This window comes from Pteropus medius, unplaced genomic scaffold, assembly GCF_902729225.1.
Source record: "Pteropus medius unplaced genomic scaffold, Ma_sr-lr_union100, whole genome shotgun sequence".
Taxonomy (NCBI): Eukaryota; Metazoa; Chordata; class Mammalia; order Chiroptera; family Pteropodidae; genus Pteropus; species Pteropus medius.
Window position 1 is genome coordinate 94,775 of NW_024344378.1, and position 26,745 is coordinate 121,519.

The window sequence follows — 26,745 nt, forward strand, 5'->3', positions numbered from 1 at the left end:
GTCATTGCAGATATTGACAAAATGTCATACGAAACTATTTTGTATTTTTTGTAGGACTGGGAAACAGAAAATCATGACTGGTATTGTTTTGAATGCCATTTGCCTGGAGAGGTGTTGATATGTGACCTGTGTTTTCGTGTGTATCATTCCAAGTGTTTGTCTGATGAGTACAGGCTTAGAGACAGCAGTAGTCACTGGCAGTGCCCAGTTTGCAGGGTGAGTACCTATATGAGCTTTAATGTGCTGGTCAGAGGGTTGGAATTCATCAACACTAGCCGCACAAAGATATCCCAGGTGGTCGTGCCAGGTTGATGGATAAAGCCCTGGAGGGTGGGGGTTATCTACGGAAATGACGGTCGATGAACGTAGAGCACTCATAAATGAATGTCACAGACACACAACGTATTCAGGGGGTTGTTTTTTAGAAAGTTATAATCATGTAAAAATACTTTGCACTTGCCTTGCCTCTGGATTGCGTGACTCCTTTGAGGGAGCCTTGGGAATAAAGAAGCACTCCCACACCACAGTCCGTTCAGCGTGTCCTCTCTGCACCAGAGATGCAGCAGAAGGCACATTGTGGAGACATTCTGTATCTACTTCCTATTTATATCCATGTAATGTTGCCTTTTTTTTTTTTTTTTTTTGTCATATTGTGGGTTAGTTCATTTTTTCTCCTGTTTTATTTGGAGGGTGGAGGGATGGGACAGTTGTATATAAAGAATTTTAATTTAAAGCAAAACGAAATAGGCTGGTAGGTAAAGTAGGTACTTTGCACAGTTATTTTCATTCATAGTATTTCCCCATTGAAAAGTATACCCGACTGTGCTTATTGGTTGCAGAATGTGGCGTGTGTGTATACGAGTGATGTGTGACACCGAAATACTACATTACATATGGCGTTGATGGTGATTAGCAAGGAATTATTTGCTTCAATCTCCTATTATTTTGTACTTAAAATTATTAAGATACTTATTTGGAACCATGCAAATTGCCCAGATTACTCATGAGTCCAGTTTGTGAATGTTCTTTGTAATACTAGAATAACTGAAATATTCATTGATTCTTCCAAAAAAAAAGTTTTTGTCTTCATAGTTGTTTTCCCTCTTTGATGTCAGCCAGACATTTTCTGCCAGCATGATGAGTAACAGTGTACATTCTGGCTTCGCGTTACCTCAGTGTACACATTCGACCCCGTGCTATACGTGTTCCATAGGCAGATGAAAGGCCATCGGGATAGCATTGAAAAATAATGTGCAGTGATGACTCGTGATAAAATGCCTATGGGCTACATCGGCTGTGCGCAGTCCCTAGGTCTGAATGTGGCAGCATCAAGCCTCAGGTTGCAGACTTGCTCTTTAGGAATCTGCGTGTCTACAAAGACCACTGTAATCGGAGGCGTGGGAACTGCAGCGACACTCACATTGTGTTCTCGTGGATTCTGGCCACGCATTGTAAAAGCAAACGTTTATCTCCTGTTTTCTGGTAACAGTTTACACTAGAGGGAGTAAAACATTAATGAGATCTTAAGAACAAAAGCATTAAGATAGTAAAAACATCAAATAATATGGATTCAGGAATGTGGGAAATACGCTTCTGGATATATCTGTGTCTTCACAGCCATAGCTTTTTAATATCTGAGATTTAGTTCTTACAGTAAAGAATTTAAACAAAAACACTGGGATTTTTGAGGATGGGTTAAACTTTATTGTGGGTGTATTAAATTCCTTACATGAAGAATGGATATTGAACAATTATACCTTTGAAGAAAAAGTGTAATGCTACTTCTGTTAAAATTCACCACCAAGTTGTCAGATTCCATTTTCTCTATATGTTTGCTCTACTCTTCATTGATTGGATGAATTTTTCAAAAAAATTTTTTTAGAGTGTTGCTGGCTCACAACAGAAGGATAGTTGATAACCAAAGTGGAATTTAGCTTACCCTGTCCTGTTTTTTTCTTTTCTTCTCTCTGGTTTTCTTTGTTGGTCTAGATAGTCTCACACTGTGATATAATTAGGCTTACTGAAATGAGTCCATGACACAGTGTTACTCACACATTTGTTTCATAGACTGTGAGCTATTCTGTGGAGAGGCTCAAAAGGCCCCTGTCTGGGTTGGCGATGGTGAGTTTTATCACGAGCTTTAAAACTTCCAAAGAAATAGTTTTTTTCTGTGTTAGATCTATGCTACCATTTGCATTGTCATGTTCAAGAAAAAGATTAGCGCTAACAGTTTCTTTCCTGGGAGAAGAGGTAATAATAACCTTGAAATTCGAATGCAGTTTTACATATCTTTAAGGTAAAAGTTTTGTTTTTGATTTGTTTTTTTAAACAAAATGTCAAAAATGCAAGTAAAGTGATTTTAACAACTTTGGTTCCAAACCAGAATAATGATGTTTCCTGTTTTTCTTTTTAATTAATGTTTGGAAAGATAGGTTAATTAGATACATTAATGAGGAATTTTGAAGATAAGATGCCCAGAGCCGAACTTCAGTGCAGGTATATCAAACAGTAGATGGAAGCTAACCATTATTACCTAAAATTGAAGATTAAAATAGTTCTAATACCTTAAATGATCAGAAGACTATTTCATTTTTATATAATCTCTGCTGCTTACAGCATCGAAAAAGTCACTGAGAATGTCAACTCTAATTGAAAATATTAAAAATGATAAGAAAAATACATGGGAGGTTCATTAAAAGTTGCCGAGAATAGGTTATGTCTCACCTATCTATCAGCTGTTATTACCAGATTTACTTCAGCTCAAGCAGCTTTATCTCAAACATCTAACGGCTTCTGAAATATTTTAAGAGGGCAATGATAGAAATTTTTCTCAATTTAAAATAATTTTATCAGTTTTCATAATCTCAAGAATCTCATAACCCTGAGAATATTTCTTTGGAATGTTTGCCTTTCTGAAAAATAAGCTATTACTTTACAGATACAGTTGATTGTTATCGAAAAGTAGCCTATGAACGTCAGATTAGCATTTTGCTTCGAAGAAAATTCGGAATTCGAGTAATGTTCTGTTTCCCACTCTTAGTACTGAGAACTCTCAGTAGTTAAAAAAAATTTAAAGCCCTTTAAATTTTTTTTTAAAGCTTGCTGTAAAAAATTCAACTAACTTAGAGGAGGATAAAAAAAAAAAGTGAAACTCCTGAAAGTGCTTTCACACAGCAGGCGCATGTTCTCAGACCTCTCCCCGTGCTCGTCTGTTTACATCTGTGTCAGTGTAACTCTATGCACCCCACCACTGCCAGGTCGTTTCTATTCAGCAACGTCCCCCGGTGTTTTCCGGGTATCACAGTGTGCCATAATCTATCCAGCCAGGCCCCCACCGAGGCGCGCTGCATTGTTCCAGCGTCCTGTCTGACGGGCACTGCGGCACTGCAGCCTCCCTGTCAGAGGGGACGTTTATGTCGCACGCTCCAGTCTGAATTGCATTATACTTCATTTTTGTATGAAACTGAGGTTTATATTTTGTTTTATTTGGTTGTATTTGAATTTCATATTCCTGAAATAGCCATGAATTTTTTAGACGAAAAAAAAGAGAGAAAACCTTAATTTTAAAGTGAATAGTGCTTTTGAGATTTTATTTGCCTAAAGGATATATCTTTAAAACACAGTATAGTCAGATGTATTTTTTTAAATGAGAGAGAATAAATTTATATACATCTGTGTAATTCTGTCTAATCACCTTCATAGGATAAATTCGTCGAAGTGGAATTCTTAAATTTAAAAGATAGGCACATTTAAACTTGTGATTAAAATCACTACGTTGTCCTGTAGAGGATTATACCCATTATGCCAACATGAAAGTATTTTCCAATTTTTTGTTTCTAATTTGATAGGGTACAAATGGATGTCTTATTTTAATGTTGCTTCATTTATATATATGTGTGTGTGTGTATGCGCGCGCGCGCGCATTTATTTATTTATTTATTTATTTTATATATTACAAAGTCATTTTATCCTTCGATGCTGTGTTTACAGAAGGTAGGCCTGGGTGTGTATACAAGCCTGTGTGTGTGTGTGAGCACATATATGTATGCATGCATGGCTGGTGTGTATGTGCATGCATAGGTGTACGTCTGTGCTGTGTGTACTCGGAGGAGCGTGTGCGTGTGCGCGCATGTGTGTGCGTGTGTGCACTGCACACTATACTCACTGGCGTCCAGTCCTGCTGGGGAACATCACGATACTGTTTGAGTGATGACTACTTGACAATTTTTTTAATATACGGGTAAAAGGCACTATGTTAAACCCTAGGACCGCCCCAGAGGTTGGAACTATGGTGCCTTTTAGAGCAGTGCTGTTGGGGAGACCTTTCTGTGGGGATAGACGTTCTCTGTGTTGTCCAGCAGGAGCCACTGGCTACGTGTTTGTTGAGCACTTCAATGTGGCCTGCGAGACCCAGGAGCTGGTTTCAGTTTGGCACACGTGGCTTATGGCTGCCCCCTGTATCAGTCAGCGCAGGGTGAGAACCGTGCATTCCAGGCGCCCGCGGCACTCCAAGGGAAGCACCTTTGGGATAGAATGTCAGCTTCGTGACTGGCCTGGCATTTCTTCTGCCCATCAAGACAGCGTTATGACTTGGAAGAGTGCTAACGGAAGGACGCAAATCAACTTGTCCCTTGTGCACACAGCAGGTTGGGTAGCAGACACTGCGTCATGGCTGTGAGACACAGTGTATGTACCAAAGTGTGTATTCCACAGATGAATGGCTCTCGTTTCTGATAGCGCTGCATTTGCTGTGAAGCTGGTGCCTCATAAAAAGTCAGAAAGTTAACTTTAGGGAGAAAGAAACTATATAGCAAAACAAATTAGTTGGCACTTTCCAGTTGAATGGTTTTGAGATGTAGTTTTGAGAATGGGCCCGTTTCCTCCACCCTCTCGTAACACGTGAATGGATGTTGTTCTCATAAGTTGGAAGAGCTATAGATTTGTATTATAGCTCCTTTTAAGTTCAGATAAATTAAAATTTTACGTGTAGACTAAAATGATGTCATTAGGGAGCAAAAGTTAGCGCTCTGAGTTGTGTATTGTGTTGCTGTTACTGAGAGCACATAGAAAGTGCTAGAAGGGAGGGCCACGGTGACCTACTTGTCTCTTTTTCCATATTTGGGCCTCTGAAGTAGATTATTGCCCCAGTGAAATCCACCCAAAGATTTTTATCTTGGGCTTTTATAATTATATTTTATGGTGATGTAAAATTTTATCTTACAATTCTTTATGACCCAGCTTTGGTTCACTTTACATTCCATTTATACTTATTGTGATTTTATATGGAAAGATCAGTTTAAGTCACAAAAAAGGTATTCAAGGTAGTAGACAGGGGATGTATTATTCCACTGTCTAGAAAGTACTCATCTCCCCTCACATTTCAGATGGCATTTTTCTGTTTAAGGATCACAAATTTTTAAGTTGTGTTAACATACAAACTGGTGAATGAAGCTAGCCCATTAATAAAATACAGAAACACAAGGAAAGGTAGATAAGGAAACGAAGTAGTCTCTGTGGAGAATCTCATTCGTAGCTGAAGTACGTCGGTCCCACACAGACAGCATAGAGCTCTCCTGCCTTCGCGGCACCCGGCTCTCAGGACCCCTGTTGTCGGCAGGCAGACCTCTGCGGGCACCCGAGGGTGCGCGCCCCTGCCTGGTGCTTCCGCGCTGACGGACTGTTCCTGAGGCTCCTTCGAATGCAGCTTCTCTTTAACGTATTTGGAATGAAGATACGTATTTTACAGGAAACCTAACAACTTAAAAGAGAAAGGAGTTTATAGAAAGCGTTTCAAATTAACTTTTAAATTGGATGTCAAACCCAGGTACTAGATATTTTTTCCACATGGGTTATAGTATACTCATTAGGCAGACACTGAAAATTAAGGAATTTAATGGGTCTACTAAAACAAAACCAAGACTAAGTCGCCATTAGGAGGCCCCCTAGGGCTTAATCAGGGTGGTACATACAGACTTAATTCTGGGTAACTCACAGTTTGAGTAATGTGCGCTGTGACTTTTGGCTGTTTTGATAGCGAAAGAAAGAATCGTGGTGAAAGCAATTTCTTGAAACTGGAGGTGGAAATTTACTTCTGAATCCCCTTTTCATTCTTTTCATTCTTTTGGGTATGTAGGTAAGTTGAGAGAATGCTCAGTTAATGTTCAGAATGAAATGGTATAAATGGCTTAATGAAAATACTTTGAACATGAATTCCTTATGTATCTACTATGAAACTGATTGTTCTTGCTTTCTGGCCTTCGCTTGTTAATGTGGGAAATCTATTAATATTTTCACCCTGAAAGTAAGTGCATTTACCTTCAAGATACATATTAAAGAATAGGGAATGGAGATTTGATTTTTAAATGAAACAGAAGCCTTTTTTGGGGGGAGGGGAGAGGGCCTTTTTAAAAAAAAAAGTAATAGACAATCATAGTATCGAACACTGAATGAAAATTAAATATTTTTTTTACAATTTTTAAAGCTAACTGGATCCTATTTTTATACTAACAAAGTAGAAAATTAATTAAAAAAAGATCTTAATACAGTAAAACAGGCAGTTTTACTGTTCATCACAGTCTTGACTAGGGGAAAAAGTAATGGGAACGTTGATAAAGCCAGAAGATTTTAAAATTTGGATCTGGGATATAAAACTTTAAAACCTCATGTATTATTATCTAATCTCTTTATAAAACTACCTGGACCCAAGTAGGAGAGAACAGGAGGCACCTGGTTTCCACATTGCCCTCCCGTTACGGGTTTGACAGTGCCACGGTCAGAAAGGCTTGGGTATGAGTGTGGAATGTTTGGGGTGGTGGTGTCTTTGACCTCCGTGATAAGTATTTTGTGGCTTGTTTAGAATCCGAATGGAATTTTGTCTTTGAATTTTAACTCTTAAGTAAGGAGATGGTAGTTGGGCCGGTCTGTATGTCAGGATGGGTCCATCTTAATCTAGGTAAATAGAAAGCTCACTTCGTGTTTCCAGTACTGCTGAACTGAACAAGTGTGCACTGTCTTTCATCGTCTGCAAATGCAGGAGGTAGGAGGGGAAGGCGCACGCAGGTGGACAGGTGGTGTTCTCGTTGGCTGGTGGTCAGCCTCCGTGAGTAGAGAACAAATGATACTCATTTCATGACCTGAAAGCAGAGTCATGTAACTTATTTTCAGAAAAGAATGGAAAGACTTACTCCACTGAGGAATGCATTCTGCTTCTGCCTTTGGAATCTTGTTTTTTCATTAAAGATTAGTATTGTGTAGAAGAGGAGGAACAACTAGATGGACTGGAATACCTGGTTTCACGAAGTTTATCTGAACGTTCTTTTCCTATTCTTGGGTCCCTATGACTCGCCAGAGAGGAGCTTAAAGTTACTCCCCAAAGTGCATTTAATATTGAACGATAAAATTCCTGACATGCATAGTCACATCCTATATCTGTAGCTAATAATACTTTAGCAATTTTTTGTGACTATGCGGATTTAGTGGGTTTAGAAATACTACGTATTTGTGCAATACCGGTTGGTTTTGTGGCCTGTGGAATTAATTTGAGATGCTTTATTAGTTGGTAAGTCACCCCGGACTGACTGCTATACAACTGATTACATCATCTGAACCTAACTTGCTGACCTCAGTCAGAGAGAGATCAGAGAGTCGACTTTGTAAAACTCAGCACAGGTACAGGCGGAGTAGCAGTCGGTGCAGTGTGTAGCTGTGGTGAACAAGACCGGAAACACTGTGCGTCAGGGATTCTGCAGGACCAGCCTCCTCACTGGGCGTGGGGTGGTGTTGCGTTTCTAGCACATCTCCGAGGGTCTCCCTCAAGATACTCGTAGTAGTTTGAATTAGCCTCTGAGTTCCTGCGACCAGCTGTGAGAAGGCGAATCTGTGACAGCTTAAGGGAGGTCTCAAAGCTTAAATCTACATTCCTTTACATTAAAAAAAAATACAATGGCCGGAAACTTAAGTGCAAAGGACTGTTGCTGGATTGGCTGTAGGGGTCTAGGGGAGAGCTGGAGGCCCCCCCCCACACACATACGTGTGTGCAGTGCACGCTCCGTGCATGAGTGAGCTTCCGCGCCGGCCACCACCGAGACCGGCGGCAGGTTCGGTGCTCTGGTCTTTGGTCTTGTATTACAGGGTTAATTTCAGTGTGTCGGTACCAGTGGTGAAAAAGACTGAATGTAGGTGTGTTTTTAGAAAATTATTCTAAAAAATGATTGTCATTGATTGGTGTTGGGGTCCCAGTGGTATGGGAGGGGAAATAGCAGAGATTGGGGCCACTCCCCTCCCCCCGCCCCCCTAGACCGGCTCTGTGGTTAAAGTCTCAGTTTTGGGGATTTCTTATGAACACTGGGATTCCTTTGTATTCCGTCATTACAAGTTGTAGAGGGTACTGCGCAGCCTCTGATTTCAGTAACGACACAGGCAGTTTACAGGCGGGTAGAATTCGTCGTGATTCTTTTCCGTGTGTGGTTGCAGGCAGTCATGGAGGAGTGCTTGCAGCACTGAGATTCCTCAGACTGCTTAGGTCTTTTACATGCACATTAGCATTTCTCTAGTGACTTGGAGGCCAAAGGGGCCAGAATCCCCAGTGTGCTGTTCAGAACAAGCCTTGGGGCTGAGGCCCTGGAGTCTGCTCTCCAGCACGTGTCCCCAGGTGGTAGCGAACTCACTGCCCTTTAAACGAGCTCTCTCATTTGTTAGGGGCCAGCAGTGAATGATATGTAGGTGCCATCTGGAGACTGGATGGTTCCCACACCAGAGGTAAACGGAATGGTTTATAGCAGCCAGAATGTGCCAACACAGCTCTGGCGTGACTGACTTTTGGAAGGATCTCATACTGTCGAGTTCAGCTACATGGGGTATTTTTTTGTCGTAGGCAGTGAGGTTGGTTAGGAGTGACCGTCGTCAGTTCGGTCCACCTAGTGGCTACTGAACACTTACTGCGTGCCGGCTAGCGTCCAGGGCCCGGCAGGAGAATGCTCGGCGAGACCGTCGTGGCCCCTGCTTTCCAGAGCTGGAACTAGTCAGGGGTTGCAAACTGCAGCCCGTGGGCCAGGGCAAGCCCGCCACCTGTTCGTGTACTGCTCATGAGCTAAGAATGGGTGTCAGGGTTTTAAATAATTGAAGAAAAGTCAAAAGAGGAGTGTTATTTTGTGAAAGTCGTAAGAAATTACTGTTTTGGCGTCCACGAGGCTTGTTAGAGCACGGCCCCGCTCACGGAGCATCCGCGCTGTCTGCGGCCGCTTCCTCGCCGCGGTGGCAGTCGAGCGGCTCGGGCAGACACCGGCCGTGTTTCCTCAAATCCCAAATATTTACCATCGGGCCCTCCTGCCACAGGAAGTTTGCCCACCGAGAACATTCTAGATACCGGGACTCCAAAAAGCGCAAGGCCTTTGTCTTTAGTCAGAGACTTGGGGACTTGGGTTTAAACCCTCGCAGCAGAATTGTGTGATCTAAGGAGATGACACCTTGATTTCTGCTTTTCAGCGTTTTGGGGGGATATTCGGCGTGCTGAAATGCTCTTTCCACAAGTTCATTCTTTACAGAAATACATCTGTACAACTGAAAAGCAGAGTCCTAGGTCCATTAAAAATTCCAGGCCATTTAATCTTGAATGTCCCATCAAATAGTGATGCTTGGGCCGTGTAATCCACAGTCAGCCGTGGGTCAGAGTTGTTCATACCTCCTTCCAGCTAGAAACACCGGGAGACGCCGCGTGCGGCTCCTTCACGACTTGTCTCTGGATGTGCAGTAACCCAGCGATCATTTGTAACTGGCTTAAGAGTCCGTCATTCAGGGAGATGGGCAGGGTTGGCCATCGTTTCCCCCTTGGAGGAGAGCGGCCCCTCGGCTCTCTGTAACGGGCTCAGGAGCCTCTCGCTGTAGCGGACGGCGTCTCACGTACTTTTGAAACACGGTTTCAGCCAAGCGATTACTGTCGTTTTAAAATGGGTGCGAGAACGGCGCTCATAGAATGGACAGCTTGTCTCGTGATAATTTCCAGAGGTTGACCCAAATCACTCCTAGAGCTGCCGGTGACAGGAACAGTTCCCAGAACTTACGGGGCTGGCCCGGGTGGGTTCTGAGCTGCATCCTAGGGTCAGAGGGACCTCTCCTGAGCAGTCCCGAGGGCCAGCGTGGAGCAGGTACAGGTCTTCAAGACCTGAGGAGGGCTCAGGTCTGAAGCAGTCTGCAGACGGTGCGCAGCATTGCTTCTGTGTTTTCTGAGCTTGTCCGGAGCTGTCTGCTTAGCTACGTTGCAGACAAGAGTATTTATCTCAGAAGTTGACCCTCTACTTTGCATTAGTCAGCGGCTTTTTCTCAAGTCACTATAGGTGCCTTGGTCTGTGAGTGTCACAGAAGGCAGTTCACAGTATGTTACCTAAGAACTCCCCAGAAGCCTTACAGTGCTCCTCTGGGACAGAAGCTGAAATACAAAATCTCCAAGCGACAGCTGGATCCTCTCAGAAGGAAAGCCCACCGAGCTAGCAAATCTGAAAGTGTCTTGCAGCAGAGGCTTGTCCCTGCAGAGTGTTGGGAGAGGGTTGCGTCTGTCCCGGGTCCTTTCCTGTTCGCGTCAGTGGGAAGCAGGCCCCTCCCAGGCCCCTGGGCGCCTTGAGCAGCCCGTCCCTGCACAGAGCTGAGCCCTGGGACGACCATTCATGGACCAGCGCAGTGCTTGTGTGCACTTCATTTTTTGTCTGGTGTCTGCAGTAGAGTCCCATGTGCATCACTGGAAAAGATGTATTGAGCAGCTGTAGAAAATAAAAAACCAAGTAACAGAGGCTTTCGACAAAGTAATTTTCCTGGGCTGCGAAACTCCTTTTGTTGAGTCCTAGACAGCCCTGAACCATCGACGTTTCTGATACGGTGCCTGCAGAGAACGAGCAGGTGATGAAAGGGGCAGTAAGGGGGCAGTTCTGTTTGTTTGAGCAAGAAGATGGACAAAGGTACTAGGCCTGGCATCACCGTACCAGAGAACTTTTGAAGGTCACCATTTGACACCTCTCGGCGCAGCAGCCAGGGTCACATTCGGAACTGCTGCACCGTTGGTGCAAGCCCACAGCCTCTTTTTTGGCACCAGTGGTTCTCAGTCAGGGTCGTCGTGTGTTAGAAATGCCTGGGGTGTAGTAGCGAGTGCTTAGGCCCCTCTGGGCTGGCACCTCGACTTTGGCGGGCTTTTTCTTTGAGGTAAAGCAATTTGCAGGGGTTCACTTGAGTCTTGAGCATACTGTTTGACAAATAGATGCACACACACCTGTGCACCCAAGTCCCGCTGAGGCAGAGGGTATAACCATTGAGTCCCCGTCCTCCCAGTCATTCTCATTACTTTCCATCACAGATAGGTTGTGCCTGTTCTAGAACTTTCTGTAAATGGACATCGGTGTTTTTAACGGCTTTCCCAGGTGGTCCTAATACACAGCCAGTGGGGATCGGTGGGGAGGAGAGGACGGTGGGGTCAGAGGCAGCGCTTCGGTACACGGGCGAAGACCCGCAGTAGCCTTTTGAAGGGGTCGGAGCTGTGGCGGGGCAGGTCACATTTATTTAACCAGGGAAGTCATCTGTCCCCTTTGTTTCCTTTCTACATTTCGTTTGAAACTCATTTTTCCGAGCTCACGCCACCACTTTTAACTGCACACAGAAGAGAATCGAAGCAGGTTTAAACATGATGCAGACTCAGATTGTCACCCGCTAGTTTATGACGTTAAGGCCCTCAGCCTGAACCGTGAGGTCACAGTCTTCCCCCCAGGAAGGAGATGTCGCTGCACATGGCTGCACTGATGTAGCAGTTCACTTAAAACGTGCACACAGATGGCCCAGAATGGAGGCGTGTGAGAGAGGTGACGTCCACGTTCTGTCTAGGTCTGCGAACTGGAAGTGGGGCCTGGAAATGGACCTTTCTCACACGGGGACAGTGGAGTGCAGAAGTTACCCAAACTTCAGCAAAGTAAAACGGAGGGTTTCCTGCTGTTTCAGAGTGTTTTCAACATTTTTTTTAAAAGTGTTTTCATTGTTTTTGTTTCAAAGAAAGAACGATGTAGTTAGGACATTTTAGCCGGACTGACACTCGAATTCTAGCACGGCCTCAGTTTGGCCCAAGAAATGCTGAGTTGCTTTAGTTTCCAAGGCTCTGAAAACAAAAGTGGTTAGATTCCCATGGATGCTGAAGTGCCTCATAGGTCGATGACACTGTGCTCCTGCCACGCGCGAAGCACACAGCGGCCCTAGAGACAGGGCCGTGTGGTGAAGGCGTGAGGTCCCTGTTCCCACCGTCGCCACTCAAGAGAGGACGTTATGATTCAGCACTACATATAGGGCTGGCTGTGTATTTCCCATAAATAATGTTACCTGTTAAAAGAACTTCAAGCCCACAAATACTATCACAAGACTTCTGACCTGTTGTAGATTGCTATTATGTCTGAACTCACAAGTTTATGCTTTTAACGATCAGCTCGATATTTGGGCTCAGCAGTTCTGGTACCGCAGCGAAATGTTTGTCACGATGGAGTGTGTAGCCGGAGTGTGTAGACTGAGAACCACTGTGTCGTTCTCCTTCCTGTTTCAGGGAACGTAGGGTTCCCAAGAGGTGAGAACAGAGCAGCCTTCTTGGCTCGCTTACCTCTTCCCCTTCTCTGCATCCATCGGACTGTCCGGCTGCGCGTGCAAGGGTGTCCCGCTGCCACACCAGGGGTCTGGGAGTGTTAATAGCTGACGGCGCTTCAGACCCTCTGGCAGCTCCCTCTGCGCCCTGCGTGATGGGCAGCGCGGGAGCAGGGCGCCGGTCTCTGGCGGAAGGGTCAGTAGTTCTCGCGGTCTGTGTGCACGAGGATCACTGGGGAACCTGTTCAGAATGAGACTTCACAGCCACATCAAAGCCCCCTTCCCAAAAATTATAAACCTAGGTCCAGGGAACGTCATTGCCCTTTTAAGTTCCACAAATACCCTCTTGGGCTCGGTCTTGGCCATGAGTCCCAGCCACCTGAGGAATCGAGTAGAGGAGTGAGCCAGCAGACGTGGGGCACAGGGCCTTCCCCCAGAAACTCCAGCTCCGATGCTCAGGGCTGACGCCCAGCTGCACTTTAAGGCGTTTCCCCAGCCTCTCTGCGTGGGGCCAGTGTCGGGAGAGCTGCTCTGCAGTTGGCATAAATTCGGACGGTGTGCGCAGGTCAGACAAAGCTTGGTAAGGAGGGGCCGTGACTGTGTTTGTGCATTGCCAGAGAACCCAGGCGAGAGCTGGAAGGAGGGGTCACTTTAAACATGAGGTCTGCGAAATGGTCTCCAGCTAAGAAAACGTGTTTCCACTCTGTGTTGTGTGCGGATATTTTAATACCGTACGCATGTACGCTCAACTCTCTCAAGCTGTAGTTAGGGATTCTCAGTGAGAAACGTCTGTTCTTCCTTCACCCTGTCAAGCGTACTGAGATGACGTCCTGTGCATAGAGTTCTTTGGGAGGGATAAGCTAGTGGCCTGAAAGTGAGAACACCCGTTCAGGACTGGCCCGTGCCGCTCAGTCCTCGGCAGTGTGGCCCCTCGTGGCTGCGTGTCTGCCGTGGGGTCCTAACCTGGGCCGAGGAGATGGGAACGTTTGTCCGTGTTTCCTAGCTGTCCAGAAAGAACTTAACAGGTAGAATCCTGGTTCTTTTCTTCATGTGACGTTAGATTTTCTGAGAGAGAAATTAAGAAACCTAACTAGCGTTTAGGCCAGACTCATAGAAATTGGAGCTATTTCTGAATAGATCAGTAGCATTTTAAAACAGATATATGGCCATGTGCCACTGCACTGCACGTAACTCATAAGTGACATGGACTTTTAATAACCTTTTTAAGAAATAATTTTTTTTTTTTTAATTCACCATTCGCTCTTGCTAATTTAAAATACACCCTACAGGACGTCAGTCATTGATTTTTGGGGGTGGGGTGGGTAAAATAAGTGATTATACGTTATGTTATTATTATGCCATCATCATTATCATTTCTTTTCATCTGAAAATTGGTTGAAGTTTCAAAATATCAAGAAAAGAAAAAATGCGTAGTTTTCTAGAGTTCACACGTCAAGTACGATATACTACTTTCTGATTCCAGTTACAGTAATTGCTACTTTTGCTCTACAAATTTCAAAGATTTCTCTATTCAGATGTCGGAAATAGTGCATCTTTTAAACAAATTTTGTATACTATAATCTTTTATATGTATAAGTCTTTTACATGAATATAAACATACAAATGATAAGATTTTTATATCGGGCATTTCCTGTTTTTAACAGAGCATCAAGAAGAAGAGTACAAATAAGCAGGAGCTGAGTACGTACCTGAGGTTCATCGTGTCCCGCATGAAGGAGAGGGTGAGTCCTGCCGGATGGGGGTGGGATGAGGGGGTCCCCGTGTCACCCAGTTAAATTTCATTCCGGTTCACTCTTTAAAACTCAATGACCAGCAAGTAACAGAGACGAACAGGGCAGTCTGAAGGGTGGGAATCACTACTGTCATATTTCTTTTGTATGGTAAATAGTTCTATGAAAGGACTTTTAGATTTTCTTCATTTTGTTTTTGCTTTTGAACAGGCATTTCTTTCAGCTGTATCAGATTAGAAACATTTACATTTAAAAAATTCATTTATCAGAATGATCGTTGATATGGGACGGGGCTGAGTGAAAAAGGAGAAGGAATTAAAAATAAATAAATAAACGAACGAACGAATGAATGAGAAGGAATTTTCCCAAGTAATAGTTCTTTCCGTCATAGCCTTAAGGGTCGCCGCGTTAAACTGTAACAGTGCATGTGCATTTTGTCGTTAAGTTCTAAAGTCCTTGTTGTGTAGAGACTGATGTTTTACCTGTCTCTCTCCAGCCATGTTTAAAAGTGCTGTATCTAATGACCTTTCAGGCTATAGACCTTAATAAAAAGGGGAAGGACAGCAAACACCCGATGTACCGGAGGCTGGTGCACTCAGCGGTCGACGTCCCCACCATCCAGGAGGTAAAGCTGCTCCCATGCTGCTGCAGACTCCCTCCGGGGTGCCTGCCCTGCCTGTCACTAAAACCGGCAGATGTGGCCAGCACTCCCAGGGCTGCTGCTTTTAAATTTCATGTGCTTGCTCTGGTGCAGATTAGCTGTCATCTTATAAAAGGCCTGGCTTTAAGCCACGTGTGGATATTGGTGCTTACTTGTTGGTTAAAGCAAATGTATGGTAGCCTGGTTAGTTCCATGTTCAGGTGTAGAGTTCACACCTGGAGGTGGGTCCCTCGTTTCAGCAGGCGCGCTTAGTTTCTGTAAGGGAACAGAACATAGCACTAATGTAGAGTCTTGGGAAACAGTGAAATGAACTTGAACAAAACAAAATTATTAATTAAAGTTTTCAATTTTATCTACTCTAGCTGAGGATTGTTGGGTTTGTTACTATTTAATTATTAATTACAGTAAAACCAATAGAACACTTAGACATGTTTCCAGTTAGGGTTGCTGAATTACTAATTCTGTAGCTTATGTGTCATTTTCAAATTTTGAAATCATATGGTTGGACGTAATAGCTTATAGGGAGACCATAGGAATGGAAATTATCTTATAAGTTTCCCAGTCCCCTTAGCAGCAGAGATTGACTGAAGGTGTATTATTTCAATGGAAGAAAAGGGTAAATGAAGGTTGTACCCTTAAAGTAGTTGGCAAATCCTGGATTAAGAACAAGTAATTTTAGTTTGATCTCCTACCCACAGATTTCACAGCCTCAGGCATAGCCTCTCCCCCCGCCACCCCCCCACCCCCCAAAAACGCTCTGGCCTTCCTCCGTGAGCTTTCTCTTTGGCAGCAGAAGGCAAAGCTACGGAGAATCCAGTGATGAAACATCTTCAGTGTTTGCCGCTTCACTGTGAGAGAAACCCCAGCATTGCCTCGGTGTCTCAGGGACATCTGGGCCTTTATTTTATAATTATTTATAAGTTAGTACCTAGTCCAATTCAGAATGGTAAACGTATCTTCTTTGTAGTTATGGTAAATTGTCACAGAGGCTGACAGTTCTCCGTGCCCCGCCCCCCGCCCCTGTCTTTATTCTCCTGTGTTAGAACAGCGGGTGGTATGTAGTTAGGGTTTCATCAGCCACACTGGCCCAAGCTTTCACTATTTACAAACCTAAGCAGGATTTTTTATCATCGTTACAGAATGAATGAGACATGCAGGCTGCCAGGTTCACTGTGGTGAATTAACACAGAGGACGGTGGTGGCTGCAGGGTGTCAGATCTGCCACACTCCATCGTACTGTCACATTCTAACCGTACATGGAGTAATGGGCGTTTCTTACATATGGCCCATCAACACTGTGGGACACGGGTATCCGTGATGTCATTCTGGAAAGTTCTGCTAACCCTGTTCGCACAGTGCAGACAGATGTTTTCACTAGTAACTCCTGTGCCGTTTTGTTTTTTTGCCCTATTCAGAAAGTGAACGAAGGGAAGTACCGAAGTTACGAAGAGTTCAAAGCTGACGCTCAGCTGCTTCTCCACAACACAGTGATTTTCTATGGAGGTTGAATATTTTTTTTTTTCTTTCGTGTGCATTTTTTTAATACTGTTTACATTCCAAGTTGAGAAATGCCTTTCATAAAACATTACATTAAAAGTTTGTATTTTGATGATCTGTAAGTAATAATGTTAACGTTATGGTTTAGTTTTAAAAATATTTAATAAGGTAGTTGTAGCTTATAGAATTGACTGTCAGAAAGCAAAACACCAGTGCACCGAGTAATGGACATATGATTCCTCATAGTTTCACGTATAAGCTTAGAAACTTAGCTGAGAGGCTTTTCATAATCACTGTGATTGATTATGGTCATTTCTCCATTAATATCCTATCATTTAAAGGTGAAGAAAGGCTGCTCTGTACCCAGAGAATTAGTGTTACGTGGGATGTGAAATTATAGCTGCCTGTAGAATTTTATTTTGCTGCCAGGACTTTATTTATAATATATATTTTCATTTTAAATGGTATGTGTCCGCTTTTGTCAAACTGAAAACTTAAATGGCTGTATTAATTTTGATAGTCTTGTGTTTCCAGATTTCTGGTAATAGATATCTGTGTTTAATTACAGCAGACAGTGAGCAAGCTGACATAGCGAGGATGCTTTATAAAGACACCTGTCATGAGGTACTGTTCATACCTAGTAATTAAACTTGCTATGTTCCAAGTTAATTTATTTCTGAATTCCACTTGCCTTTCTACATTTAAATTTTGTCATTTCCTTTTAAGTACAGTTTTATTTCCATGTTTGGTATACACAGGGAATAATGCAAATAGAAGGGAACGTATTCTGGCAGATGCTTTCAGAGCTACTCTGGGAGATTTCTTTACCGAGTAACTTCTACAAGGAAACCGTTGACCCTTCTGTAACTCCCTTCAGGGTATTAGTCTCATGCTACAGGGACATGTGTGGCACCGGGCAGTCAGTCAGTGTTACTGTCTTTGAATGAGTTCCCGCTAGACTGCACAGGCAAAAAAACCGACCGAATAACAAAGTTCATATTTATGCAGTAAATGAAACGTGTTTAGGGAAGGTTTTTTGGGTGTGGTCTCATTTGCAACACTCAAACGTATAACCACGTACTATCTTTGCAGAAGTGTCAGTGCTAGAAAAAGTTTTGTTTCTTGAATTAATTTCAAATTTGACTTTTTAAAATTTATTCAGCAGATATTTATCGAGTATCTCCCATGTGCTGTGCAGTGCGTTAGGAGGACTGCAGAGGTGATCAGGGCACCGGCTTCCTGCTCGTGGAGCTGTGTTCTGAAAAGGGAGACTCAGAATAGGTTTCTTTACCAGCTGCGAAAGAACTTTACACAAGAAAGTCCGGACTAACGTGGAGAGCCAGGCGAAGTGAGGGCTGCCGTCGCCGGGGTGACTCACTGGGCAGCTCGGGAGGGCCTTTCCGAGGAGAGAACCTTAGTCCAGGTGCTGAACGGTCAGAGGCCCCGGAGCAGGTGGCTGGGAGGGCGGCCCAGATGCGCCGCTGAGGGTTCGCCGTCTTCTCCGGGTGTGCTGCCCCAACAGGAAGGTGGTGGCTCTTCCAGTGTGATTTATTGAAAACTTAAAAATGTCAGCTTAGGAACAAAATCCAAGGCTGTCGGTGTACGTGACAGAGAATGTGAGTTTACATGGATCTGTCCTGCGCGTTTCACGCACGTGTATGTTTTATGCTGACGTCGTTGCTTCTCTTTTTCAGCTGGACGAACTACAGCTTTGCAAGAATTGCTTCTATTTGTCAAATGCTCGTCCTGACAACTGGTTCTGCTACCCTTGTGTATGTGACATTTTGTAATTTTTGCTTTTTACCTCTTTAAATGCACGATGCTCCAGGGAAGTTTTTTGCCAGTTTGCTTAATGATTATAATACTTCCTAAGTATGTTTCTTTGTATCGTAGTACATATGGTTTTAATGAGTCTAAAAACTGAGACGGGAAAAACGTGGGACCTTATCCATTTCTGACTTTAAAATGAGTGACTCTGGTAAACTTTGGGATCCTTAATCTACATAATGAAGTAGATTGTCACCTTTCCTCTCACTCTTTTATAAGAAACCTAAGGCTTTATGTATGTTAATAGCTTTGTGATGTCCTCTAAAATGACACAGTTTCAGGTAGGGTGCTGACAAGCCCGTGAGCGTTATGGGAGCCCAAAGGCATGGGTATAGGAGGCCACCGGAGAGCAGCCAGTCTTCCAGAAGTTAGTGTGTGTCTCAGTCACTTGAGAGTTTCGTTAACATTTAGGTGTCTGATGAGGTAGGTCTGAAAGTGGGGCCTGAACACCCTCTGTTTCTGATGGGCTCAGGAAGCACAGTGAGAGCCTGCTGTTTGCCCCTGGGACCCATTTGGCCCTTGGCCTTGGGGCCACCCCATTCCAAAGTGCTGCAGGCTGTCAGGAGAGGGGCCTTTCCTGTTTAGACTCTCTGAGAAATGAAGGTCCATATTCCTGCACTAATGCAGATTTTAACGTTTTGTGTTGGTGGGGGTTTTTTTTGTTTTTGTTTTTTTGACAAAATTAATCCCATTAAAAAAAAAAGTTCTCTGTGTTTAGGAGTTAGAAATTTTCAAAATAATGAATTATATTTGACTAAGTAAAGTAGTTCAGTATTAATGATAGACTTGTATTTACTACTTTAAAAATAATATGGCAAGGTAATACATTTTATTTACAGATACCTAATCATGAACTGGTTTGGGCTAAAATGAAAGGTTTTGGATTCTGGCCAGCCAAAGTCATGCAGAAAGAGGACAATCAGGTTGACGTCCGCTTCTTCGGTCACCACCACCAAAGGTAATCACGTCCCCATGTGTGACAGTCATAGACGAGCTGCTGAGAAACAGCATGAAGGTTTTTTAAATCGAAGAAACAAATCGGCACTTAACTTGACTAGGCAGCTCACAGTGATTTCTTGAAATTGTATCTCTAGGTATATTTCAGATATCGTTTGCTAAACAGGATGGTTTCCGTGGCTGACACTGGTGAATCAGATGCATGTTAATGATGGGATCGAATTCGTAATGGGCAGTGGAGGGGAAGGGATCTCGGACTTGTCCGTTTCATAGTGTTGTAATGAATTCACGGTAGTTTCAGCCATCTTTTCAAGGCTCTGTTGAAAAGCCATAAGACAAGAATAATCAGCTCAGTAGAAGAGAGTGTCAGTCTTGAGATCTAAGAATGTAGATGAATGCCTTACAGGTGTGCGTACGGGTTACATGCACGGGGAGAGACACTGTTTCCAGGCTCAACTTTAAAGTGTCTGTTGCTAGGGAAATGAAGATAGCAAAGCTTAAGAGTTTACATTTTTGTGATAAAATATGCAAAGCTTTTGTTGCTGTAACACTGTTTACATAGTTGAGTATTTCTTACAAAGCGTGCTTAAATTATAGTTAGCTTCTTCATTGTGGTGTGTGTGTCACCAATAGCACTGGCTCTGAGAATGTGAATTCAAGTTTTGTGAACTATCATAGGACTCAGAGATTGATGAGCCTAACTAATCAAGCCACAGTAGTAAAAAATTCACACGTGATTTTTGGGGGTTCATTTAACACAGATATTAGAGGGGGAAAGTACCAATAGTCAGCTGCAGATCAAAAAGTCATACTGTGCAAGCATTTGAATTTACAGTCCCTGAAGGGTCCTCCTATCATGCTCGGGGCCTGAGTGTCTTGTGTAGTTGTTGTTACTGCAAGAGAAGCTACAGAATGAGGGACTTTATTTCTCACCATAGTGAAGTTTTACGTAGTCTTCATTTAATTTCAATACAAGTTGAGTCACAAGAAACCAGTGAATAGTGTAAATTTTCAAAAAAGTAGTTTTGCTGTTTCACAGATGCACACTCAGCTGACACTGCTTTCAAGGCAAGAAACGTTCGTCAGTTGACTGACAGTACCGTGACTCAGTACAGGATGAGTGTTCTAATCGCGTGCTTGTGAAGCGGCAGGTTTTCAGTTACATACTCAGTACCTCATACTCAGTTTGTTTCAGTTCCCCAGCCAAGCCGGCACCGGTCCCCCGCAGGCCGGTTAAGGGCAGGCTCGTTTGTGGACCTGTGCCCTGGCACCATCGTTCTCTACTCTAGTTTTGGACAAGTTATTTAGTCTCCCTGAGCCTTGTCTTCTCACTTGTGCAGTAGGGGCCTCCATAGTACCTGTCGCATAAGAGTTTGTAAGATTTAAAGGAATTTTTATGTGCAAAGACCTAAGCACAGTGCCTGACCTGGAGCCACATATTTAACAAAGGTTAGCTTTATAATACATGTAAACAGCAGAGGAAAGTCTGATTCGTTTTTTTAAATTTTATTACATAAAACAGTTAACTTAGAAAAAAACAAGAATTCAGTTATTTTTTTAAAACCGTAGAGCTAGGTGAGAATAACTATCAGAATTTTTTTACTTGTATTTTTTCATCAATTTCCAAACAGCTTCATAGTGTCTTTATGAGTGACATTTTATTGAGTTAATTTGTTTTATGTCATTCAGTATGTTACGCAGAAAATATTTTAAAAGGACATTTGAGCTAATCTACTTGGGTCCTTAGAATAAGTTTGTCATCTGAAGAGAGAATTAAAACAAAATTACATTTCTAGTGGGTTTTTTTTTTTCCCTCAAACTTATTTCCTGGAAGATTTTATCTAAAATATTCTGGGCAGATGGGAGTCTAAGGCCTTTATTTCAGAAAATAAAAGATCTACCATTTCAATGTCAAGCTTTTCCTTTGCAAGATCTCTAGAGTGAATGATTGATGATGACATAGCTTAAAAATTATACTCCATCATATTAGAATATTTGATTTATTAAAAAACAAACTTTGTAAGAATTACAATTAAGAATGTTAATTATTTAAGCAACATGTTAACACCAAGAGCATATGGCCCATAAGGGCCACCAGCTGCAAGCTTTGATTAATGACCTCTTTTTTTTTTTTCTTTTTTAAACCTTCATGACCACTTTTAAGTGTGTAGTTTGTCGGTGTTGAGTACACGTACATTGTTGTGCAGCCATCACCACCAGTTGAGTCCCATATTAAGAACAGACGTGAATCAGTTTTGTTATATATTCATGGGATAGATAATTTAAGTTAAGGGGAAAATACTCTCACAAGTTTGTTCCAGGTAGTCAGCACTGCTTGCCATGGAAATCTCTCTCAAGAACCCACTGCTTTTAAAAAGTGAACTAAAATACTTTACTGCCTGGTACATAACAGGTGCTCAATAAATATTTGTTGACTGAGAGAATATAATACTTGTTCAGCATCTCGTGGCAAGGACTCTTCCACAAGCAGAGTTTCCTGTGCACTGTTTGCATGAGTTTTTCAGAGTTTATTTTTCTTTGGGTTCTAATAAAGCACTTACTATGTTGGAAGAGCCACTGTTGATGTGATATGTATAAACATTTGCATGGCAGTTTAAATTTAACAGTTTTAGCTATCACCATTTAACAGTGTGGATTATTGTATATTTAAAATATGCTTTTAAGTTGTGAAGCAAATAGCTAAGCTTCTACAACAAGTTAGAAGTCTGTATCTGCAGCTTCTGCACCGCGATGCTCTAAGATCCCCTCAGAGCTGTCATTGATTGGTCTGGTGTTTCTGAGCTAATTGTAAGCCAGTAATGAAGACGGCGGCACGCATTTAAACGGGAGACTGAGGCGAGTGAGTCTGTGTGTGCACAGTGCTGTACCCCAGCTTGCATGCTGTGCTCTAGTAGCTTCCTGTTTCATGTGTGGCACCCCCTCTGCCTGGGGTTTCCCCCGCATACGGTCCCGTCTAAATCTCACCATCTTTTGAGACCAAGCCCAGACAGAGCGTGTTCCTCTCCAGAGCCCCTAGCACCACCTTGACCGCACGCCGCACGGCATGCGGTTTCCCTGTTCTTTCTGACAAAGGTGCGAGGTCCTCAGAGGCAGAGGCAAGAAATACAGAAGTGCCGCGCTAATAATCGGGCACGGTGAGTGCCCTCACTGGGCTCCAGCCGCTGATTAATAGCTTACCTTCCCCCTCCTGCACAGCACCTGCTCCAGCTGTAAAGAGAGGCAGTCCCACGGGAGAGCAGTCCCGCTCACTGTCCCGTGCTTTGTGGTGCCTTCCCCTGGCACGTAGTCAACAACGTTCTGGATGGTTACTAATCCAGTCTAGGGAATAGTGCCCGGGAAAATTTTCTTAGCATTTTCCCCAACAGAAAGAAACAACAGCATTTTATTCTATAGTGTTAGATCCATACCACACCTAATTCAGAGACGCTTGAAGTTGTGTTCATAGTGGCCTGGTTGGTGAACGATACAAGCACTTCCTTGCTCGTTAATCATGGTTCAGCTGACGAACAGGGACGCGACGTACACACAGCTTACTAGGTGGCAGTTTTTAGATGCCTTCAAATTACATGCATCTCATGAAAATTTCTTGGCATTTTCAGATGATTTAGTAGTTCTGATCTGCACATAGGTAGATTTGGAATAACTTATACAGTGTTCAGATCAACAGTAGGTAACATTTTAAAAAAGACTTAGGCACATCGTACATATAAACTTGCTCAAGCTGGTTAAAGAAAACAGTGAACACTTCCAAGGGATTTGTGAATCACTCCACTTCTGAGAACTTTTTTGACCGAACAAAACAAAAGCTACCTCACCGGTGCATTTTCTGCTTGGTGAGAGTTTTTTATTCTAGCCATAGCTAACAGCTTCAGTAAATTGGAGTTGCCGCAAATTGTCCTTTACGACGCTTGGAGTCCAGCACCCCTTTGGCAGTTTCTGACGACACCTTTGAATGTTGCCAGGGCTTGGATTCCTTCTGAAAACATTCAGGACATCACAGTCAACGTCCACCGGCTGCACGTTAAGCGCAGTATGGGCTGGAAGAAGGCTTGTGATGAGCTGGAACTGCATCAGCGCTTCCTTCGTGAGGGAAGGTTCTGGAAGTCTAAGAACGAGGACCGCGGGGAGGAGGAGGCTGAATCGAGCATCTCCTCCACCAGCAACGAGCAGGTGAGCGGCGTGCCCGTCCGCTGCGGTCTGGCTGTGAGCCCCTTTAGCACACTCACGGTGAGAGCGAGTTCGATGTTCCTTCTTCCCCTCATCCACACACTGGTAAAAGCACTCAGCAGAGGAAGCCAGCGCCCGGCCCCAAAATCGGTGAGCACCCACAGCCCCCTACTCGACCAAGAGTGCAAAGGGTGTGGACACCGCCCTGTCCCCAAGGCGCGTCGGCCCTCTCTAGCCTCCTCTCCATAGGGTGGTGAGTAGGCCGCAGCTTCGTCAGACGGAGCAAGGTACTTCTCACCTGCAGGTCCCTGGCTAGTATTTTCAGCAGGGAAGTGCTTCCTGGTGTCGAGAATAATCTGCTGTTACTTTTGTGCTGCCCACAGCTAAAGGTCACTCAAGAACCAAGAGCAAAAAAAGGACGACGTAATCAAAGTGTGGAACCCAAGAAAGAAGTAAGTTGAGCATTTCACAGTGTCCACGTGACAGGGAACAGGAAATACTTTCAAAGTTATGATCAGGGCAGTCGCTCATCATGTGACCTTGTGAAAGGCATTAGTGTCAATCAGATAATATCAACCAGGTCATATTGAGCCCAGCCTTCTGACCCCGCAGTGCCGGTCTGGCTGAGTGGGGAGGCCGCTTGGCGGCACCTCCTGAAACTGATGTTTTCTCTTAGCATTATTAAAAATACATCGGTTAGACCAGTGTTTTAAAGCTGGAGGGAACTGCGGATAAGCCCATGTGACCCGTGCACACGCCAGACCAGGTGCAGCTGAGCCTGGCCTAAAGAAATGACTGTAAGTCGCAGCTTTTACATTTTATATGATAATTTTTTTTTTTTTTTTTTGCTTAGTCTATTTTAAAAGCAAAGACTACAGTATTAGTACATAAGGAAATTGCAAAAGAAGTCACCATTTAGAATTACGGTAGCTGTTAACTGCCTGGGTTTTTCAGTTTTGGTTTATTTTTATTGTGGTGAAGTACATACACCTCACAGGATTGACCGTCTTAGCCACACGGGTTTCAACAGCAGTTTATCATGTGGCCGCCGATGCACAGCCCATGTTTCCTCCCCGACGGGCTTGCTCGCGAACGTGTCTCACACCCAGGCGCTTGCCTTCCCTCCAGGAGCCAGAGCCTGAAACCGAAGCCGTGAGTTCCAGCCAGGAAATCCCCACCATGCCCCAGCCAATCGAAAAAGTGTCCGTGTCAACTCAGACCAAGAAGTTAAGTGCCTCTTCACCACGAATGCTGCATCGAAGCACCCAGACCGCCAGTGACGGAGTGTGTCAGAGCATGTGCCATGACAAGTACACCAAAATCTTCAACGACTTCAAAGACCGCATGAAATCTGATCACAAGCGAGAAACTGAGAGAGTTGTTCGAGAAGCCCTGGAAAAGGTGAGGGGCCCGCACCACGTGGTGCCGTCTGACCCGGGCCTGGGGAGCCGGCGGTTAGCTTCTTTCACTCAGGTGTTAGCCAGGTAGCTGCTTTTCACAACTAGGAATACAGTCAGAGAGGGTCTTCTGTAAAACTTCGGTCAGTAGTAGTACTCTCGTTGCGTGGACGTGCGCCGCTCTTCGTAAGTGAAGGGGGGCGTTGGTGTCATATCGGTACAGACCGGGTGTTCGGGTTTGTGTGAGGGCCGGTTGCCTTTGTCAGCCGTGAGCTGACGTACTGTGGGTTCACTTGGTTTTCACTCAGCTGCGTTCTGAAATGGAAGAAGAGAAGAGACAAGCTGTGAGTAAAGCCATGGCCAACATGCAGGGCGAGATGGACAGAAAGTGCAAGCAGGTGAAGGACAAGTGCAAGGAGGAGTTCGTGGAGGAGATCAAGAAGCTCGCAGCCCAGCACAAGCAGCTCATCTCTCAGACCAAGAAGAAGCAGTGGGTAAGTGGCAGTGTGTGTTTGACTATTGAAAAAACAGGTATGATGAAGATCAGTCCAGAAAGATACACGTGCACAGATTATTCCTGAAATCAGATCAAATGTGAAGGTGTTGGCATTCATTTAAAATTTCATCGAAACCCCGTAATCTCTCAGCTCCAGACCCCACAGCGCTGAGCACTGCTCAGGGTGATTCCGTTAGAGGGAGGTCAGGACAGTCAGGACACACCGTATTTAGTACGGTCGATCGATAGAACTTCTCCGTCTATGCAAATATTCAGTTTGGATAAATGGGCTGGCCCTGACTTTTGCCTGGTAATTCCCGATAGGTAGTGTCTGCATCGTGAAATTACAAATGTAAGTATCCTGTTAGTGAATTAAGGGTTTTCAGAACTTTACTGCACTTAACATTCATACGTTAGATTCTCCTGACAAAACTGATTGCTTTTAATTTATACCGGTAACATCTCACTGGTCTCTGTCTTCGCTGAGACTCTGAGAAGCAGCTCATTGTGTCCTGTTGGTGACTCGTCTCCCACTCAATGAGAAGCTTCTGAGCACACACAATCTCCAGACCTCAAGTAATCGGCGGGGAAAAAAGTTTTGCTCCCAAAAGCTCATACCTTGGTTGGTTTTAATGAACGATCATGGGAAATTTTGTGGTGGTTCATTCGATTCAGACTACGTCGAGAAAGAGGCTTTGAGGTCATGTGAGGCAAACGCTTCACGAGGGAAGCAGACGTTACAGCAACTGTTATAACGAGGGATTTGGCAAGAGAAAGGGAAACTCAGCGTCTGACTCAGAGGACTGTAGATAAGTTGGTAGATGAAGCAGGGAGTGAAACGACTTCACTAGAGGGAGGTGAAGGTGTGTTCACCGTGCAGGAAGCACAGCGTGGCCACGCTGCCCCCACGCGGAGACCAGGGCGGGCCGTGGGGCGGCGGGCGGAGCTGGCTGTGGCGAAGCACTGCACGGCTGCTCTCCGTGGCACGGTGCTCGAGTAGCCGGCCCCGGCCCCAGTATTCCCGTTTGATTCCACATACAGGCGACATCGTTACGGTATTCGTCTGACTTACCTCACTCAGCATAATAAACTCAGGGTCCAGCCATAGTGTCGCAAATGGCCGAGTAGTTAGTACTCCACCTACTCCACCGGATGTATGTACTGCATCCTCTTTAATCTGTCCGTTGACAGCCGTGTCTTGGCTGTTGTGACTCATGCTGCAGTGAACGTGGGGTGCGTGCGCTTGAGTTTGTGTTTTTCGAGGGAGGGGTTTTGATGAATACCCAGAGGTAGAATTGCTGGCTCATACGGTAGTTCTGCTTTCACAGAGGCTGCGCCAGTCTACACTCCCACCAGCAGTGCACGAGGGCTCCC

At 44.1% G+C, this 26,745-nt stretch overlaps 1 protein-coding gene across 18 annotated transcripts in view; it reads left to right on the forward strand.

Moving 5' to 3' along the window:
* Positions 1–26,745, forward strand: part of ZMYND11 (zinc finger MYND-type containing 11) — an 89,804-nt gene that overhangs the window by 56,952 nt on the left and 6,107 nt on the right. For 11 of the 18 annotated variants that reach the window (XM_039870950.1, XM_039870947.1, XM_039870944.1 and 8 more), the window contains 11 exons: positions 55–216; positions 14,262–14,339; positions 14,881–14,973; positions 16,425–16,512; positions 17,075–17,130; positions 18,201–18,278; positions 19,173–19,291; positions 23,274–23,481; positions 23,862–23,930; positions 24,607–24,879; positions 25,184–25,369. In XM_039870950.1, the coding sequence (XP_039726884.1) occupies positions 55–216; positions 14,262–14,339; positions 14,881–14,973; positions 16,425–16,512; positions 17,075–17,130; positions 18,201–18,278; positions 19,173–19,291; positions 23,274–23,481; positions 23,862–23,930; positions 24,607–24,879; positions 25,184–25,369 (1,410 nt within the window). The remainder of the gene's footprint in view (positions 1–54; positions 217–14,261; positions 14,340–14,880; positions 14,974–16,424; positions 16,513–17,074; positions 17,131–18,200; positions 18,279–19,172; positions 19,292–23,273; positions 23,482–23,861; positions 23,931–24,606; positions 24,880–25,183; positions 25,370–26,745) is intronic. The other 7 variants (XM_039870951.1, XM_039870954.1, XM_039870955.1 and 4 more) reach the window with 3 other exon arrangements.